The 19,896-nt window shown below is 38.1% G+C and overlaps 3 protein-coding genes across 3 annotated transcripts; 1 reads left to right on the plus strand and 2 right to left on the minus strand.

Annotated features, from left to right (window-relative positions):
• Positions 1-12,841: 12,841 nt before the first annotated feature.
• Positions 12,842-14,164, minus strand: LOC114259319 (uncharacterized). Its single transcript, XM_028199332.2, has 2 exons — positions 13,975-14,164; positions 12,842-13,878 (listed from the first exon to the last, which is right to left on the minus strand). Exons 1-2 carry the CDS (start codon positions 14,162-14,164, stop codon positions 12,842-12,844), a joined length of 1,227 nt encoding a protein of 408 aa, XP_028055133.2.
• Positions 14,165-14,947: 783 nt separating this feature from the next.
• Positions 14,948-15,469, minus strand: LOC114259320 (uncharacterized). Its single transcript, XM_028199334.2, has one exon. The coding sequence runs from the start codon at positions 15,467-15,469 to the stop codon at positions 14,948-14,950; it is 522 nt and encodes a 173-aa protein (XP_028055135.2).
• A 793-nt stretch (positions 15,470-16,262) lies between these two features.
• LOC114259321 (uncharacterized) lies at positions 16,263-16,759 on the plus strand. Its single transcript, XM_028199335.1, has 2 exons — positions 16,263-16,406; positions 16,511-16,759. The coding sequence occupies exons 1-2, from the start codon at positions 16,263-16,265 to the stop codon at positions 16,757-16,759; spliced, it is 393 nt and encodes a 130-aa protein (XP_028055136.1).
• The last annotated feature ends 3,137 nt before the right edge of the window (positions 16,760-19,896 follow it).

A 19,896-nucleotide genomic window follows, 5' to 3' on the forward strand; every position in this document is an offset into this window, starting at 1 on the left:
GGAAGTTTGGTCCTCCAAACTTATTTTACCGTCGTCGGGAAACAAATGTGGATAGTGTAGTCGCATTTCATCCTCTTTTTCCCACGTGGCATCCGTTCCATAGTGTTCTTTCCATTCCACTTTCACCATTGGGATGGACTTGCTTCTCAGTTGTTTCACTTGCTGGTCAATGATTCGTTCCAGCCATTCAGCGTACTCCATATTTCCATCAAGAGCTACCCGGTGAAAATCGATCACATGAAACGGGTCTCTAAGATAACCCCTCAACATTGATACTGTCACAGCCCAAACCCGCCCCTATGGGTTTTAGCACCGTAACTGGCCAGTAATCCGATATTACCGAAGGCCTGCTTAACAGTAATACAGCAAAACAGAGTACAGGGGCCTGGCGGAAGCCAATACAGCAAATAAACAATGTCCAATGAGCTGTGACAGTCTGTATGCCAAAAAGACTTTTCATGCATACATATATATATATACACACAGTGCAGAACAGTATGTACACCATTTATAATCATTCAGATCAGGGACCTAATCCCTATTAAACAGTACAGCAACAGTCTATACAGTTAACAAAACAGTTACAGAGACAGATGGGGGAAATTAAAACACCCCTAAGCCATAGCTTGACAGGCTCGGAATCTCGCAGTGAGGCACAGTGGTTGGCTTGACAAAACTGGAGCTTACCCCGACGCTTCTAGCTGCGGTCTGGTGCCTGTACACCTACATATATCTATGAGCAGTGAGCTAAAGCCCAGTGAATAACATAATGTGTAAAGAGGTTTAGAATGAATGTCCTTACAGTAATGAAAGCAGTTCATTAAATCAGTATTTCAGTCATTCAGTTAGTTCATTCGTATGTGGTATATCCATTAGCATAACAGTACAGTAAACAGTAGGTCTTGAAATACCAAACAGTCAATGATGGCCATCAATCCGGAAACAGTAGTGGTTCCAACAAGGGAACCGACAGAGATCTCTGTAACAGTAACAGTCAGTAACAATAGTTGCTAAGGATGCCACAATACAGTTCAGAATAGAGGATATACACTCATTCTATTAACAATATCAATTCAGAAACAGTACAGTTCAATTGTTCAGAAGATAATCATTTTTGAACATATCTTTACACAGTTGTTACTCATAGAGTTCTGGGCTACAGTTAGGCTAGAGCGCGTCCCCAGTCGCCAACCCTACATAGTTTACAGACTGAAGACACACTAAGCTACACACTTGGGAAAGATAATAACTTAATCCCTATCTTGACTCGGTGTGGTTCTACATCTATACTCTCATTAAGATGCCTTAAACTAGGCCTAAGAATGCCTAGGATGAAATGAGGATGCAAAGATGCACTTTAAAAGCATTTTCAGAATTTTCAGAAAACAGGGTTCCAGCTCGAGCATCGCTTACTCCGCTCGAGCGGACATGCATACAAAGGTTTCCGCCCGAGCGCAGACTTAGACGCTCAAGCGTACTACAAAACAGTCAAAAGTGCTGGATAGGTGAAAATCACGCTCGATTGGGCGCTCGACATCCGCTCGAGGGTAAGACACAAGGTCCTGCTCGAGCGTCAATTACCCCGCTCGAGCGGACATCAAAACAGTGCAAAATACTGGGAGCACGAATTTCACGCTCGAGCGCCAGTCACCCCGCTCGAGCGTGAGTTCAAAATCTGGAATTCCCAGATTTGTACCTCAAGCTCAAATTCAACTTCAAATGTATCAAATTCGATTCCTTTAGGCCCATTTCCTGGAAAACACTTCAAAACTCATAGTTTAACATGATTCAAAGCTCAATTTGTAAAATCAAGGCCCAAAGGTGAGGGAATTAAGCCCAATTTCAAACCAATTTTCATGAACAAGATGAACATGCAACATGCATGAAGTTAAACAACTTACAAGCCTCAAATACATGCTCTATTGAGCTAATATCTTCAAAGACAAGATGAATTCATGGACTTAACATAAATATGAGCATGCATGTGACAATTTTCCATGGAATCAACTCAAAATTCAATAATATAGGCATGCATGCATGAATTAAACTATAATTCAACATTTTAGAACTAAATCATGACTTGGCTCCTCAATTAGACAGGAACCATGCAAGAATCAACCTAAACACAACAATGAGAGGTTAAATCTCCTTACCTAAGTCTTGAGTTTAAGGTGTAGGAGCTTAATTATGTAATCAACCTTCAATTTCTTTAATTCTCCAAGCAAAACACAAGAAGGAATTCAATTCCTCTCCCTCTCTCTCTTGGTCGGCTAAGGCAAGGGAAATGAGCTGATGAAATGTTTGCCTAAGTGTATAATAAGGCTCAAATATAGTTCATGAAGTGGCCCACTCACAATGGCAAAGTTGTAGATAAGCCTAACTCTTTAATTAGCTTTACTTAATCTAGTTTAATCATATTAAATCAAATTTCAGATAAATATGCCATAAAATCACATAAATTATGATGATCATAAAACACTAATCGATCTCCGGTTCGGCCGCCGATAAGGCCTTCAATTCGCAATTTAAACATAAAACATGAATAGATAATCAAACAGTTAAACAGATAGATAATGCATTTAAACAGATACAGTCAATCAATCAGTTTCAGATTTCAGTCAGTCAGTTCAGTATTTCAATCAGTTCAATTACTTTTCATAATCAGTCTCAATTTAGCAGTAATCGATAGTTTATCGGTAGACAGTGGTGAGGGTTGTTACAGATACATGAAACACATTATGGATTTGCTCGAACCCCGGCGGCAAAGCCACTCGATAAGCAACTGGGCCAAGCCTTTCCAGAATTTGAAACGGCTCAATGTAACGGCGCGACAACTTACCCCTTTTTTTCCAAATCTGACTAGGCCTTTCATCGGAGTCACACGGATAAACACATGGTCACCAACCTCATACTCAAGAGGTCTTTTTTGAACATCTGCGTAATTCTTTTGTCGGTCCTGAGCTGTTTTGAGCCTTTGCTGAATAGTTTTGATCTTCTCAGAAGTGTCTTACACAATTTCAGGCCCAAGTAAAGCTCTATCCCCGACTTCTGTCCAACAAATTGGTGATCTACACCTTCTACCATACAAAGCCTCGTACGGTGCCATACCAATGCTGGAGTAGAAGCTGTTATTGTAGGCAAACTCTGTTAGTGGCAAATAGTCTTCCCAACTCCCCTGAAAATCTAAAGCACACATCCGAAGCATATCTTCCAAAGTCTGTATTGTTCGTTCTGATTGCCCATCTGTCTGGGGGTGGAATGCAGTACTGAACCTTAGTTCTGTCCCCATAGCTTTCTGCAAACTCTTCCACAACCTAGATACAAATTTCGGATATCTATCCGACACAATAGATACCAAAACTCCGTGTAAACAGACAATCTCATCAACATATATTGTAGCCACTCTATAAGCATTAAATGTAGTTCTAACTAGTAGAAAATGTGCAGGTTTAGTCGGTCTATCAACTACAACCCAAATAGAATCCATACCTCAAGGTGTCCGAGGTAGGCCAACAACAAAATCCATGGTCACATGTTCCCACTTCCATTCAGGAATAGGGAGAGGTTGAAGTAGACCGCCTGGTTTTTGATGTTCAGCTTTAACTTGCTGACACTGAAGACATTTAGACACATTCTGCAATTTCTTTCTTCATTTTAGGCCACCAATAGCTTTGTTTTAGATCCCGATACATTTTATTGTTACCCGGATGCATAGCAAACATTGATTTATAGGCTTCATCTAAAACCCTTTTCCTTAGTTCGGGAATATTTGGGATACACATTCGGTTCCAAAATCTCAACTCCTCACCTTCAATGCTGAACTCTACTTTCGGACTTGTCTCATATTTATCAATCACTTTCTTGAGGAATTTGTCCTCTTTTTGTTTCTGTTTAATCTCATCAATGATGGTCGGTTCGGCTGAAATAGCGGCTATCAATCCGCCCTGTTCACACAATACCACTTCAATTTCAGACTTCTCGAAATCTTGCAAGATCTTTTTCTGTTCAGTAAGCAAGCAAGTCGTAGTCCCCGTCGATTTTCTACTCAAGGCATCATCAACTGTATTAGCTTTCCCGGGGTGATATTGAATCTCAAGATCATAGTCTTTTATCAGTTCGAGCGATCTGCTTTATCGCATGTTCAACTCCTTCTGTGTAAAGAAGTATTTTAGACTTTTGTGGTCCGTGTAGACTTCACACTTTGCCCCGTACAAATAATGCCGCCATATTTTCAAAGCAAAAACAACTGCGGCCAATTCTAAATCATGTGTTGGGTAGTTTTTCTCGTGTGGTCTTAACTGTCGGGAGGCGTAAGCAATAACCTTTCTGCTCTGCATTAATACACAATCCAAACCTTTATAAGATGCATCACTGAAAATTACAACGTTTTCCGTACCTGTGGGCAATGTCAATACTGGTGTAGTGGTCAGTCTTGTTTTCAATTCATGAAAGGCAGATTCTCGTTCATCATTCTATTCAAATGATTTCCCCTTGCATGTCAACTGGGTAAGAGGTACAGTTATCCTTGAAAAGTCTTTCACAAACCTCCTGTAATACCCGGCTAAGCCCATGAAGCTGCGGACTTTTGTCACATTAGCCGGTGTAGGCCAATTCACAATTGCCTCTATTTTCTGCGGGTCCACTAAAATCCCCTCTTTGTTGATAACATGCCCTAAGAAAACAACTTCATCAAACCAAAACTCACATTTCTTTAGTTTAGCAAATAATTTCCTTTCCCTAAGTATTTGCAGGACAGTTCTCAAATGATGTTCATGTTCAACTCTATTCTTCGAGTATATCAAAATGTCATCAATAAAAACCACAACAAATTCATCAAGGTAGGTTTTAAAAATTAGGTTCATTAAGTCCATAAATGCTATCGGAGCATTAGTTACCCCAAACGGCATAACAAGAAATTCAAAATGACCATACCTCGTTTTGAATGCGGTTTTCTCAATATCTTCTGCTTTTACTTGCAACTGATGATACCCGGATCTCAAATCGATTTTGGAAAACACTTGTGATCCCTGCAACTGATCAAATAGGTCATCAATACGAGGTAGGGGATATTTATTCCTTATTGTTACCTTGTTCAGTTCTTGATAGTCGATGCACAAACGCAAAGTTCCATATTTCTTCTTCACAAATAACACCGGTGCACCCCATGGTGAAGTACTGGGTTGAATAAACCCTTTATCGAGTAGGTCCTGTAACTATTCTTTCAGTTCTTTCATTTCGGTAGTAGCCATTCTGTAGGGAGTTTTAGAAATAGGCTGGGTGCCTAGTATAGACTCAATTGTAAACTCTATCTCCCTGTCCACCAATTCCCCTAGTAATTCATTTGGAAACACATCTGGAAATTCTCTAACAATAGGGATACTATTCAATTCAACATCTACAGATTGTTCAGACAACACATAACACAAATAACCCTGGCACCCTTTTCTGATCAGTTTACATGCCTTCATTGCAGATATTAAATAAGGTGGAGGTACTACCCCGTTACCCACGAACACAATTTCTTCCTGTTCTGGTGGTCTAAACACAACCCGTTTTTTCAGACAATCAATGGTGGCACAATATTTAGTTAACCAATCCATGCCCAAAATTACATCAAAGTGCCTAAAGTTCAAGGGCAACAAATCCATATATAGAATGGCATTCCCAACACGCATGTCACAAAAATGATATACAGATTCACATAATACAGATTCTCCAGATGGAGCAGATACACATAGCAGATATGACAATAATTCTAGAGGTCTACTTAGTCTAGATGCAAATGCACATGTCACAAAAGAGTGTGTTGATCCGGAGTCAATTAACACAAAGGCATCCTGATTACATATAGAAATAGTACCTGAGACAACTGCGTTGGCATTCTGTGAATCACCCGGAACAAGCGCAAAAACTCTTCCTTGCCTTACGGTATCTCTGGTGGTAGTAGATCTCATCGTATTTCCTGATTTTGGAATCGCTGCAGTGGAACTAGCAGCTATCTTCCCATTGTTCTGATTACAATCTCGGGCCATATGCCCTTGTTTGCCACATTTGAAACAGGCTCCTGACACATGGTAACAAACCCCACGATGCCTTTTACTACAAATGTTGCACATTGGGGATGTATCTCGGGAAGAATTCGAAGTACTTGAGGAGCTCGTGTTTTGCTTTTTCGAAAATTTCTTCTTTGAGAAGAAGCCTTGCCTTTTTTGCCTTTCTAATCAGTTATTGACTTAGTCTGTCTAGCTATGTTAGCTTATGATATTATGGCCCTGTCCAGCACCCCAATATAGGTTTCCAGCTTCAAGACATTCACCCTTTCTAAAATGTCGCTTCGAAGCCCACCTTCAAAGTGCCTCGCTTTCTTATAATCAGTATCAATCACATGTGGTGTAAACCTGGCCAATTCAGTGAATTTGGCTTCATACTCAACTATAGTCATACTGTCTTGCCTAAGTTCCATGAACTCTGACACTTTCCTGTCCCAGACACATTGCGGGAAGTACTGATCATAGAAAAGTTCCAAAAATTTTGCCCAATCAACATCTTTATGATTTTCACGCATTAATATCCACTATCTTCTTGCTTCGTCTTCTAGCATAAAAGTGGTTAGAAGCACTTTCTGTGTCTCCGAACAAGGAAACACTTCAAACAACTTCTCGATGCCAAGAACCCATGGTTCGGCTTTCAACGGATCTAATCCCCCGTGGAACTGTGGTGGTTTCATTTTCTTAAACTCTTTGGTAAGAGCTATTATTCGGTCATCATTTTGATTATTTGGCACAGGAAGTGCCGGAGGTAGAGGTGGAGGATGTGGTTGCCACCGCTGTTGTTGTCACTCTTGTTGTTGCGTCAATGTTTCTGCCATTTCCAGAATCAATCTTTTTATTCTATCCATTCTGGAAGTAGAAGATTCCTCTATCTCATCACCTCTTGTTCTCACCATCTGATTAAACTTGCATTATACTTTATACAAAAGATTTACAAGTATGCATATACTAGAGAGCATACATATTCAAATAATTTACAATGCAAGCAAATCACAAACTTATAGCACATAATTGTTCATATCAAAACATTTAAGCATATTCTTGATGCTCCCAAATTTATACTTATCACATGAATGAATCCTAGATCTTTTCTAAACGCTTATTGCTCTTTCGGAAAAGTGTGTGAGTTATTAACTCATGCTCTGATACCACTCTGTTATGACCTAAACCCGCCCCCATGGGTTAAGGACATAACCGGCCAGTAATTATGAGATTATCTACGGCCTCAAATCAAATAAGACATAACTCATCAGAGTAAAGGGGCCAAACAGAAACAAATTTAAAACTTTGTCCATAGAGCTGTGCTTACATGGCACGCCATAACAAACCATACATATACATATTAATAACTCACATCAGAAAATACAGTAACATAAAATTTCTGTACAGACAGGATCACTCAAGCCTAGGTCAGGCAATTAAAACTATATACAAACGTATCCAAAGTCCTCGCCAACATGACATAATATAATAAGATAGCAAAAGGGCGAAGACGAGTCTCGTACGTGAGACGTAAGGGCTGACTCTTCAAAACCTTGGTTGTTCCACACAGACTTCACTGAGGCTGGGTTTGGACCTCTCTTGGCTCACCTACAAACACATGAATGAGCGTGAGCGAAAGCCCAGTGAATAATATCAAATGAAGAAGTTACACAAGCGGTATTTAGAATAACATGCTTCAAACGGCCTTGGGCCCAATTCGTATTTCTATCTAGTATATATATGAATATCAATAGGTCAAGTGACTGTGATTTCAAACACATCAAACGGCCTTGGGCCCAATTTGTTCTTGTTCGACGGCCTTTGGCCCAATCATTTGTTTCATACGACCTCTGGCCCATCCATTCATGTCATACGGCCTCTGGCCCGCTCATTCATGTCATACGGCCTCTGGCCCATTCATTTATGTCATAAGGCCTCTGGCTTGTTCATTCATGTCATACAGCCTCTGGCTTATTCATTTATGTCATACGACTTCTGGCCCATCCATTCATGTCAAACTGGCCTTTGGCCCATTCATACTTTCTTTCAAGTCAAACTGGCCTTTGGCCCATTCATACTTTCATTCATGTCAAAGTGGCCTTCGGCTCATTCATACGAGTTATTGAACGTATAAGACTTACATAGAAGTAAGTAATTGGACAAATAACATACTTCAGATGACTTTAATAAGATATTACTCACAGTGATCGGCAGGATGATTTGCCCTGGAGCTCGACCCTACACATTCCATGAATACAATGGGTCATAAACAATCCAATTCGTTCTTAATTCACATATTCCTTTTTAGGCTTCTTTCTTATTCTTTTAATTCATTCATAATGCTCAATGCATGCCTAAGAGTACTTAGAAGTGAAAGAGAGCGGAAAATGAAACACAGAACATGTTTACAAAATTTCTGAAACAGGGGTCCCCGCTCGTGCGTGGACTTCCCCGCTCGAGCGGACCCATAAGGCCTGCAAAAGTATTGGTTGCCTCACTTTTATGCTCGAGCGTGAAGTCGGGTGCTCGAGCTGAAGGTCATCCTACATAGCTCCCCGCTCGAGCGGACATCATGTCTGCAAAATATTCTGGGAGCTCGTATTTCCCGCTCGAGCGGCGGTTCCCCCGCTCAAGCGGACATTGTAAATTCTAGGTTTTCCAGAATTGTTCCTCAAGTCCAAATTTGACCTCCAAAGGTCCAAAACTCATAATTTTGGTTCTAAAACATGCAAACACGTTGTATATCATGAGTATACAAGCAAGATTAGGTCAATTGCTCAAAATCATGATCATATTCTCAAATTATTCAACACTTCTTTTGTATAATTCAAGCTCATGCCTTCAAATCTCATGTAGGCTCCATATTTCCAACAACCAAACATGCATGTAAATTTTTTACCTCAATTCCCTTTCAAATAGCACCAATGATGCTCATAATCATGAAAATCAACAAAATTATACTTGCATGTAGGTTTCAATGCTCATAATCCCATATTCAACTCAATACATGCTTGAACGTACAAAATTACAACAATTATACACATGCATGTTCATACAAGCTCCAATTCCAACAAATTCAAATCAAGTTATGTTCTTGATCATCATCAAGCCTTAAATTCACAAAATTACAACATTAAACTTATGAATTTACTCTCTTAGGAGCTTTAATCTTCACAAATTCTAGTTGAATCTTGAGTCTGACCTTCCAATTCCACAAACTTGAGCCAAACACACAATTTTCTTTCTTCCTCTCTCTCTAGAGCTGACCCTCTCTCACTCTAAGGTGTAGAATCAGATTTTTTATCTCCAAACCACCAAATGAGGGTGTAATTGGCCCTTTATATAAGCTCTCATAAGCACAATTAATTAAGATTAAATAATTGAGCACTAAAACACCAATTTAATCTATGTAATCTGATCCGAATCAATTTTCAATTAAATTTCACCGTAGGCTCTAAAAATTATGCCAATCACAATGGCGTAATTAATTTCGGGTTCCGCGGCCGATAGGGCCTTTAATTTAAATTCCAAAGCAGATAATTAAACAAATATTCCTACGGTGAATATATAGAAATTTAAAACCACATATTTTCACATAAATGCACACAAAATCATATCAAACACATAATCACATTCATAATAAGGACCAATTAGCATAATACGGAGCAGGGTTATCACACCTGACTTGTGTTATGTTAATTAATCTTATTTATGATTGTGATTATGTGCTTAATATGATTTTGAGTGCCATTTATATGATCATATGTGTTTTTGAATTTCTATTTGTTCACCGTAGGAAAATTTATTTGATTTTCTGCTATAAAATTTAATTAAAGGCCGTAGAGACATCAGAAATTCAAATTGACTGTATTTTTATGCTTAGCATGATTTTTAGAGCCTACAATGAAATTTAATTAAAAATTGATTCGGATTAAAATAATTAGATTTAATATGATTAAATTAAAGCACAATTAACTAGCCTTAATGAAAGTTGATTAGGCAAGCATATATATATATAGGCCTTCTAACACCTAAGCTCCCCATTTTAAGCTCAAAAATTTGAAAAATACTCTAGAGAGAGAGAGAGAGAGAGAGAGGGTCGATTCTAGAGAGAGAAGAGACACAAATTGTGGATTTTGTTTCAAAGCTTGGGAATTTGGAAGCTAAACTCAAGAAATTAGCTAATTTTGGAAGATTGGAGATTATGGGTGAGTAATTGAACTCAAAACCATGAGTGTAAATCTATAGTTGAATGAATTCAAGAGTAATATGAGAATTTGAAGTCCATGTATTCATGCATGTATAGAATTGCCATGAATTTCCATGAAATTGCATGATCCAGCATGATGCATGTTAAATATGAAGAATTGAGCATCAAAGCTTACATGCATGCATAATTTTGTTGAGTTTCATGATTTTGGGCATCATTTGTGCCATTTGAAATAGAATTGGAGTCAATAATTAACATGCGTGCATGATGATATGAAGTTTGTATGAAGTTTGAATGCATGAGTTTTAAAATTTATAAAGGGAATTTGTAATGGATTTGGAAATGGAGCATGATTTTGGAAAATTGGTTTCAAATTATCCAAGCTCCTATGATACACAATGTTTTCTATGATTTGGCCTTGATTTGCAAACTTTGGAGCCTTTGGGAGTGTGTTTGGAACTTCAAACATAATTATGGAAAACCCAGAATTCGACCTATTCGCTCGAGCTAGAAAAGCCTTGCTCGAGCATGAAAACGTAGCTCCCAAAAGTTTAGGAGAGATTACATGGTGGCTCGAGTGGCCGAAGCTGCGCTCGAGCGTACCCTGTTTTGCATGACTCCTCACTCGAGCGCCAAAAATCTCGCTCGAGTGTAAATCGCAAGCAACTAGTACTTTTGCAGACTAAAGGGGTTCGCTCAAGCTACCAAAGCTGTGCTCGAGCGGAGTGCCTTGTTTTAGAAATTTTGACAAGTTTTATGTTTCTTTTTCTGTTCTCTTCCATTTCTAAGCACTCTTAGGCATGCATTGAACATTGTAAATGAGTTAAAGGGTTAAAAAAGAGGCCTAAGAGAAATAAACAAATTAGGAACAGATTGAATCGTTTGTGACCCTATATGTTGTAAATTGAGTAGGGTCAAGCGCAAGGGCAAATCCATTGGCAGAACACAGTGAATAATAGCTTAGTAAGGATATTTTGAAGTATGCTACTTTCTAAATGCCTACATTTGAAATAGGTTCCATGGAATTGCTACTTTGAATTGTGAACGAATGTTCGTTATCCCACTGATTGAATAAGCTGTTGGAATAAGTTATGATTATGATCTCAAGTACGAAACATGCATAGACATAAATGATTGGGCCAAAGGCCGTCTGACATAAATGATTGGGCTAAAGGCCATCTGACATAAATGATTGGGCCAAAGGCCATTTGACATGAGTGAATGGGCCTAAGGCCGTTTGACATGAATGAATGGGCCTAAGGCCGTTTGACATGAATTAATGGGCCTGAGGCCGTTTGATAAGAATGAATTGGGCCCGAGGTCGTTTGACAAGAATGAATTGGGCCCGAGGCCATTTGATGTATTTGGGCCTGAGGCTGTTTGACGTACTAGATGGAAACATAGATGGGCCTGAGGCCGTTTGATATGTCTGTTATGAATTTCATTCATGCAATTCCTTTATTTTTATATTATTCACTGGGCTTTCTCTCACTCTCATTTATGTGCATGTAGGTGGGCAAAGAGATGTCCAAACCCAGCCTCAGCGAAGAATATGAGAGGAAGTCAGTTTTGAGGAGTCAACTTGAATGTCTCACGCACAAGACTTTGTTTTTGTTCTTCTGTTCTTTTGTTACTCTTTTGCTATCTTGATGAATATGTTGTATCATCTACGTACATAAACTTTTGTTTGGTTGATTACAAGTTTGAAGTTCGTGGATGTACAAGATGTTAATTCTGTCTAAGTTATTATGATATATTTATTTTGCAATAATCTCGCTATGCCATATAAGCACGACTCATTGGACAAAATTTTTATATCTGCTTCCGTTTGGCCCCATTATTGTTATAAGATATCCCTGATTTCGTTTGAGCCCGTAGGTAATCCCATGATTACTGGCTGGTTATGACCTTAACCCCTAAGGAGCGGGTTTGGGCCATGACAATAACCTTACTAAAGTTCATATATTATGCTAGATTATTTCTGCTGGGCTTTGGCTCACCCTATTTGGGAAAAATCATTTTCAGGTGTTGGTGATTTGTTTCCGCCAAGACAGTAGTCTTGAGGGATTGGGAGCAAGAGCTTCTATTATGTTATATCTATTTTTGTATAGCCAAGGGATTTACATTGTGTTAAGCTAGGCTCACTATTGTTGTAACCAAGAACTGTTTTGGAAAGATGTAAGCCCGTAGGGCATTTATTTCGTTGATCACTTAGTTTGGTGCCACATGCTATAGATTCAGGTTAGAGCTTATGAATGTGTAATGCATGTGCCCTTTTGTAAATGGACTTTGATTAATGAAAGTCTAATACTCCGTTTATGTCATTTTGTATTAGTCTTTACGGTTGAATTATTGTATTATCTTCAGGGCGTGACAATACATCTATTAAAACTTTGACTTTGGTGGAAGTTATAGCTCAAGATAATGCAACATACAATTGGCCATGTGAGAAAATTGGTTGTGGTAAATAGATGCCAACAGTATCTAGAGTTTGACCTTGAGCTTTGTTAATTGTCATTGCAAAACATAGCCTGATTGGGAATTGACATCTAGTAAAATCAACTGGACATAATTTTTTATCTGATGGCTGCAAAGGTATTCAAGCTAAAAATACCATATCTATTTTTCGATCACCAACAGCAATTTGAGCCAGAATAACATGTTTTCCAAATTTGCGACAATTGAGTCTTGTTCCATTACATAATCCCTTGGAAGGATTTATGTTACGAAGCATAAGAATGGGGCAGTTTTCTTTAAGCAACAATTTGTGCGGTGGTAATTCTGGAGCAGATAAAGAGTTAAAAAAATCTTTATATTGGCTCTGCTGACTTTTATCAATAGTCTCATCAATGCTGTTATATATGTGTTCATCTCTAGGGAATTCTTCTATCAATATTTCATTGATGTGATCTACATTGTCATTTTTCGGAGTCAAGATAGCCCGATTCATCAATGAAAGTGGATCTTCATTATAATCATTGAAATCTGAGAAGGCAAAAGTGATAAGCTCTTGAAGTGGATCAATGTTTTTATTGTAAGGAAGAAGCATCACTTTAGGGATTCTGATAGTTTTAGGAGCTATCTGTTGTTCTATACCATTTCCTATAAAAAGCAAAAAATTACTAAATGCTGGATCATGCTTAGCCCGCATATTTTCTGTCAATTTAATCTTCTCTAATGAATGCCAAATGTAAGACATAACAAGCGTAGCATTAATGCATTCATTTATTGTGCTCTTTGGCACAATAGGTAGCACTTGATGAAAGTCACCACCGAATACTACAACCTTTCCTCCAAATAGAAGATTGTTATCCATGACATCTTTTAGCAATTCATCAAGTGCTTTAATACTTTGTCGTCTTGCCATCGATGCTTCATCCCATATTATAAGTGCAGTAAGTTTCAAAGGTTTTGCCAAGCTACTCTGTTTGCTAAAATTACAACAAATTTTGCTTTCAACATCTATAGGAATTTTGAACCGTGAGTGCGCAGTGCGCCCATTAAGCAAAAGTGATGCAGTAACTCTTGAAGTTGTAGTTGCTAGAGCGATCAAATTGTGCGTTCTTATTGTAGCCAAGATTGCTCGATATAGAAAGGTTTTCCTAGTTCCACCAGGTCCATCAATAAAGAAATATCCTAGATTCCAGAAAGTACTACGTCAACAATTTTCGAATGAGCAAGTTATTGTTCTGTGTTTAACAACGACACATAGATCAAATCAACCTCAGAAACTAATATTGCGCTCATCTTCCATATCTTTGCAACAATCATCAGTTTTATCAGAAGGCACCGATAGATCTGAAAGATAAAATTGTTCAATGTTTTTGCCTATGGATTCAAGAGCAGAATTTATATTCTGCAAAACTCTAGAAAATATTTGTTCTGTAGATAATTTTCCTTCTCGACAAAGATCCTCTGACATTGTTATTTCAAATTTTAAGAATAAAGCTTTTGGATCATGTGGACTACAATACACAAGTATTGTTGCGAACAATTGTCGTCATGAAGAAGGCATTTGAAAAGTACTTTCTTTTTCAGCATCTTCTAATAGACCATATTGAAGAGCAGCTTCTTTGAAAGAGTTGTATGTCACTTCTTTAACAGTTCTCAATTAGAGGAATGAAATTGGGCACCGTACATGATTCAACAATAATTGTAAATAGTATCACTCGCCTTCTCTTGGATTTGGAGTGATTATTCTTCCAATCACCTCCCTTTGCTTTCTTTCATTCCACATTCTATGTTGGCCATCCCAAACAAAGAATTTAGGAAATTCCTTTTATAAATATTTTCCTTCTAGAGCTTTTTTGTTTGTTCTGTTCATCACAAAAAACTCTGTCAACATTGTTCTTGAAAGAAATTCATTGCTAGCTAAAAAGTGCAAGTTATCTATCTTTCGAAAGCTAACAATTTGGTAATCTTCAAGGTGTAGTTGCAAGCTTATCACAGAAGGATTAATTTGATTCAAAAGGAATTTGTATATTCTCCATATTGCATCTCGAGGAGATATCCATCTTACAGATTGAAACATTGTGATCTCATCAATATCTTCATTATTGTGTTGGCCTACTATGTGGAATGCTATTTTGTCATGACCCTTGTATATGTATTTATACAAGTACTTGACATCCTTAATAGTAGAGAAAATTTCCACATTAATGTCACAATCAAACTTTGCAAGTAAATATAGGTTGTAGGGAACAACCTATCTATTGTCCAACATGTGCCCTCGAACTTTAACTGTTTCATTATTGTTGCGCCGCCTATAGTTAGGGTATCCATCAGCTTTCATGGTTGTCATTGAAACAAAATCTCTAGGATAATGGTTCTTACATAGGCCATTTTTCCTACAAACATTATTAGAATTCAAAGAACCACAAGGACCATGCATTATGTGTTTGACAACCATTGAGTACAAGTGAGGAAACTTTTCTTTGTCAGGCAACTCGACAGATATAAAATCATCAAATTTTTCTGGAGAATCTAGTTTATGACCTTGCTGAAGAATAAGAAGTAACTGAACATGAGGAAGATCCCGTTTTTGAAATTCGATTACATATGTGAAAGCTGCAACTGGACCAAATAGTTTTTTTTTTGTTATAACTTCATTTTTCAAGTGCTCAAATTTGCTTTTAAATACTCGGACAAAAAGATCAGGTCTATTTTGTGGCTCTTCATTTGGTAACAATTCTTCTTTGATTTCACTCCAACTTGGATTGCAAGTCATGGTTAAAAAGATATCAAGCTTTCCAAATCGTTGCATTAAAGCCATGGCATCAATATAGCGCTTCCGAAGGTCTCTTGAACTACCTATAAATGAGCTTGGTAAAATAATTCTTTGACCAATATTAGAAGCTTTAGATTCTCCTGCTGTGATACTATCAATAATTCCTTGATACAAATATGTTCTTATTTCTTTCTAATTTACTTTAAAGTAATCCAACCTTGAAGTTTCTACCTTAACATACATGCCAACAACAAATTGTTATAGAAGTCGACCTGCTCGAAGTAAAATCGAATTATCGTTCTCCCTAATTTGAAACTTGAAACGATAAAACTCACGAATTGAAACCATGTTTCTCTTCTTTAAATTCTCTACAAAAATTGAAATAAATAAAATAAATACTTTAGGGTTCTTGTTATACTATAAGTTGTGAGTAGGGTAATCTTTTTTCTTTATTATTTTTAAGGTAAATTATAATTTAACCCCCTGTGGTTTGCCTCAAAAACATGGAGCCCCCCTATAGTTTCATTTGTAACACTTAAACCTCTTATACTTCATACCAGAGTGAAAAATCCAACGGAATTGTTTGTTTAAACAGTGCGTGTGTTGCACAACCAGAACTGGTGAATAGAGCACGTTTTCCCGCCCAAAAACAAATGACAAATGACCAAAACACCCTTATTCCCATATATATATACACAAATCAAGACCCAAATAACATAGAACCCTAAACTGAAATTTTCCCAGATTGTCTGAAAGCTGCCCAGATTTTCCCAAAGTTGAAGATTATTGTTGGATGGTTTCTTCATTTGCTTCTGAAAGTGGACAGTCAAGGACAAATGCTCCTAGACTATGTTATTGTGGAGAGAGATCCCCTGTGAAGACTTCAATGACATCTAGAAATATGGGTAGAAGGTTTTATGGTTGTGCAACTTATGGGGTAAGCAAAAGTTAATTTTTTTATTTTATTTTATTTTATTTTTGGAAAAAAAGATTGAATTTTGTTTGAAAAGGAATTTATGGATTCATATTTTTTTATTATAGGTTGATGCAACTTGTGGCTACTTCGAATGGGTTGATCCACCCATGTGCCAATGTGGGAGGGAGGTGTTGCCAAAGATGGTTGCAAAGATGAATAGGTTGGAGAAGGAACTAGCAAGAAGTTGTAGAAGGAAGAAAATGTTTTGCAAAGCTCTGTTTGGGATATGGGTTTTTTTCTTTATCATGACAATGTTCTGGGTGAAGTTTGGTGGAGTGAAGAAAAATGGTTTGTTATTAGGCCATAGAGTTTGAGAGATGAAAAATATAGTCAAGGTAGAAAATGAAGGTGTACAATGGTCTATGAAGCAATTGTAATGAAAGAATTTTTTGGTCAAGAAATTTATGCATTTGATGAACCAAAGAAATTGTAATGAAATAATGTTTTGTTGATTACATCTTCCAAGAACATTAAAGAATAGAAACATATTGGTTCCCATTGTTCCTCTATTTGAAACATGCTTCATTTGCTTCATACAAAACAATTTCAGCAAGTAAACTTGTGTATTAATAAAGGTACACAAAACAAATAATAAGGTACACAAGCCATAATTCAAAAACATGCTTCAACCCAAAAACATAGTAAACTAAGATACTGCTGTTTACTAAGATACATGTATTAATAAAGGTACACAAAAACATGCTTCCCATTGTTCCCCTATTTAAAACATGCTTCATTTGTTTCAATTCACATTATTTTAATACAAGCCATAATTCAACCCACTAGGCTTCTCAAAACATAGTAAACTAAGATATTATTGTTTACTAGCCAGTTTCAAATTCAAAAACAAATTGGTACAAGTCACATAATGGTTTAACAATTTGAAAAGTACTCAAAACACAACAAAAGCTGACTGAAAACAGAAAAATAGATGCCTAGTCCATCATGCTTTCCCTTTGCCTTTGTCAGTTTGCCTCTGAGTTGTAGTTTTTACAAACCCACCTCCTCCTCTACCTCTTGTAATGAAGCTACCTCCCAATGCAAATCTGGACATAACCCTGCCACCTCTAACTGGTTCACCCATTCCTTTGCCATAACTAGTGGGCTGCTGTAGACACCCCATTTTTGACCGTCCTCGAGACTTGGTTATGCTTGCAGGTACACCCAACAACTAGTTCGATTGCTCGCTGAGTACTTGACTGTCGCGGCGGAACGTCCTTTCTGTCCTTTTTTTTTTGGACCTTGACTAGGTCCTTTCAAAGTGACCTTCTTGGTGCACTGCCGGCCATGGCATGGCACTGCCGGCCATTTACTTTTGCCTGCCGGCCACTGATAAAGCCTTGCCGGCCATCAGTGAGTCACTACCGGCCATTACTGATGGCCAGGACCCCCCCTGTCTCAGATGGTTTTCCTCCAAATCTTTTGAGCCAGCTGGTTTTTTGTTTTTTGCCCTCCATACACGTGTATGAAGAGATGGAGCTCTTAAAAAGCTTCTTGAAGAAGCTTCTTCTTGCCCTCTTCTATATAAGCAAAAGGGCTCCCTCTATATCAGAGGTTCAGCACTTTGACAAGAGAGATAGCTCTCTCTCTCTATATTTCTTGCTCTCTCTCTCTATATTATTGTGGTTTTAGTCCATTTTCCTTGCACTTTTGCACTACACCTCCTAGCACAACACCTCCACCACCTATTCCATCACCTTGGAACTGATTTGCAGAGGTTGAAGACTCACTTCCTTGGTCCAAAAGTTGCTGCATTGCTGTGCTACAAGGGTAAATCCTCATTTTCCCATTTTTTGCATTGTTTTGCTCTATACTTTAGCTCCATTTGCAAGCATTTTAGAGTTTTAGCATGAACTGAAAAGTGTCTTATTTTGAGCCCCTCTTGAAGTTTGATTATGGATACTTTTCTGTTTGAGGTCATCTACCTCCTTGTATGCTCCATCTCTCTTTTAAGGCTTATTTTGCATCATATCTTAGCCTTACTTGCAAGCATTTTCGAGCTTGATCATAAACTGAGAAAAGCCTTATTTTGAACTCCTCTTAAAGTTTTTTTAAGGTCTCTTTTCTGTTGGGGGTCATCTCCCCCCTTGTATGTTGTTTGCATCTTGTTTTGAGCCTTGCTCCTAGGCCTTTGTTTCATGCTTTGTTTGGTCTTCTAGACACTGAAATCCAGTGGATTTTCAGTGGCTAACATACTATTTTGAGAGCCAAAATTAGAGGGGGTGACCCCCTCTTTCGTTGTCTTGTTTGTTGGCCTTTTTGGCCTTCCAAAGGGGCTCTATTTTGCATGTATTGGATTCATGTTTCAGTCCTTATTTTGTGAGTTTTAAGATCTGCCTAAGCTTTTTCAAGAGCCCATTTTACCATATTTTGTGTCCCCCATGCATGTTTAGAGCAACCCTCTTCAAGGCCTTTCGAAGGGACCTTTCATTGCATGCTTCATTGACTCCTTTCAGGCTCTTTTTGGTGAGTTTTAGGACCCTCATAAGTCATTTCCAGAGTTGGTTTTGCCATGTTAAGTGTCCTTGTTGCATGTGTAGAGTAGCCTCTCTTGTAGCCTTTCAAAGGAACTCATCATTCTTGCATGTGTGGACTTCATTTCAGTGGGTTTTTGGGGTTTATTTGACATGCCATGTTTCTGTTTTGGGCTGATTTGGTGACCTCCCTTGTGCTTCATATACATGTAGTGAAAACCATGCTTACTAGCCTTTGTTGCATGTTGTTTTAGCTCTTCATGTTAGCATTTTTTGGCCATGCTTGGAACTGATTTGGTGCATGTTTAGGACTACCTTGGCTCTATTTTCATGCTTCATATCCAAATAATGCTTGCTTTGTATGGTTATAGTTCAATGCATTTGCCTAGTTTTGAGTTTCGGGAGCCTATTTCATGCATTGGGTGACATATTTCCATGATTTGGGACTATTGAGCATCATATCTCAGAGCTGGAAATTGCATGTTTGTATGCCATCTTTTATCCCTTGCCATGGTTTGGTAGAGTGGCATTTGATGCCTTAGGATCGGTCCCTTGCATCGTGCATGTTTGCATGTGTCTCGGTTGTCTCATTTCCATCATATGGCCACTGATTTGAGTGTGGCTGAGGTCCGCTCATATTGGTCTAAGCCCATCGTGCATTGTGTATGCCATTTTAGTCCATTGCATTGCGTATGCTAGGTTGTTAGTCGCATTATGTATGCCATATAGTTTATAGCATTGTGTATGCTAGTAGCACGTTGCGTCTCATCCTTGCATGGTTAGGTCGCATTGCATTAGGATTGCATGCTAGTTGCATTTGTGCATGTCATGCATATTGCATTGTGTTTGGATTTAGGGTTAGTCCAAACACGGGAAACGAGGGACGTTTCATACTCCGAGTGATGGAACGTGTCTCAATTCTCAGTCGCCGAAGCTCTTGATGATTCATGATAGAGTTCTAGGCTTTACTTGTTGTA

This window comes from Camellia sinensis, chromosome 10 (genome assembly GCF_055761805.1).
Source record: "Camellia sinensis isolate YWXY chromosome 10, ASM5576180v1, whole genome shotgun sequence".
In the NCBI taxonomy this organism is placed as follows: Eukaryota; Viridiplantae; Streptophyta; class Magnoliopsida; order Ericales; family Theaceae; genus Camellia; species Camellia sinensis.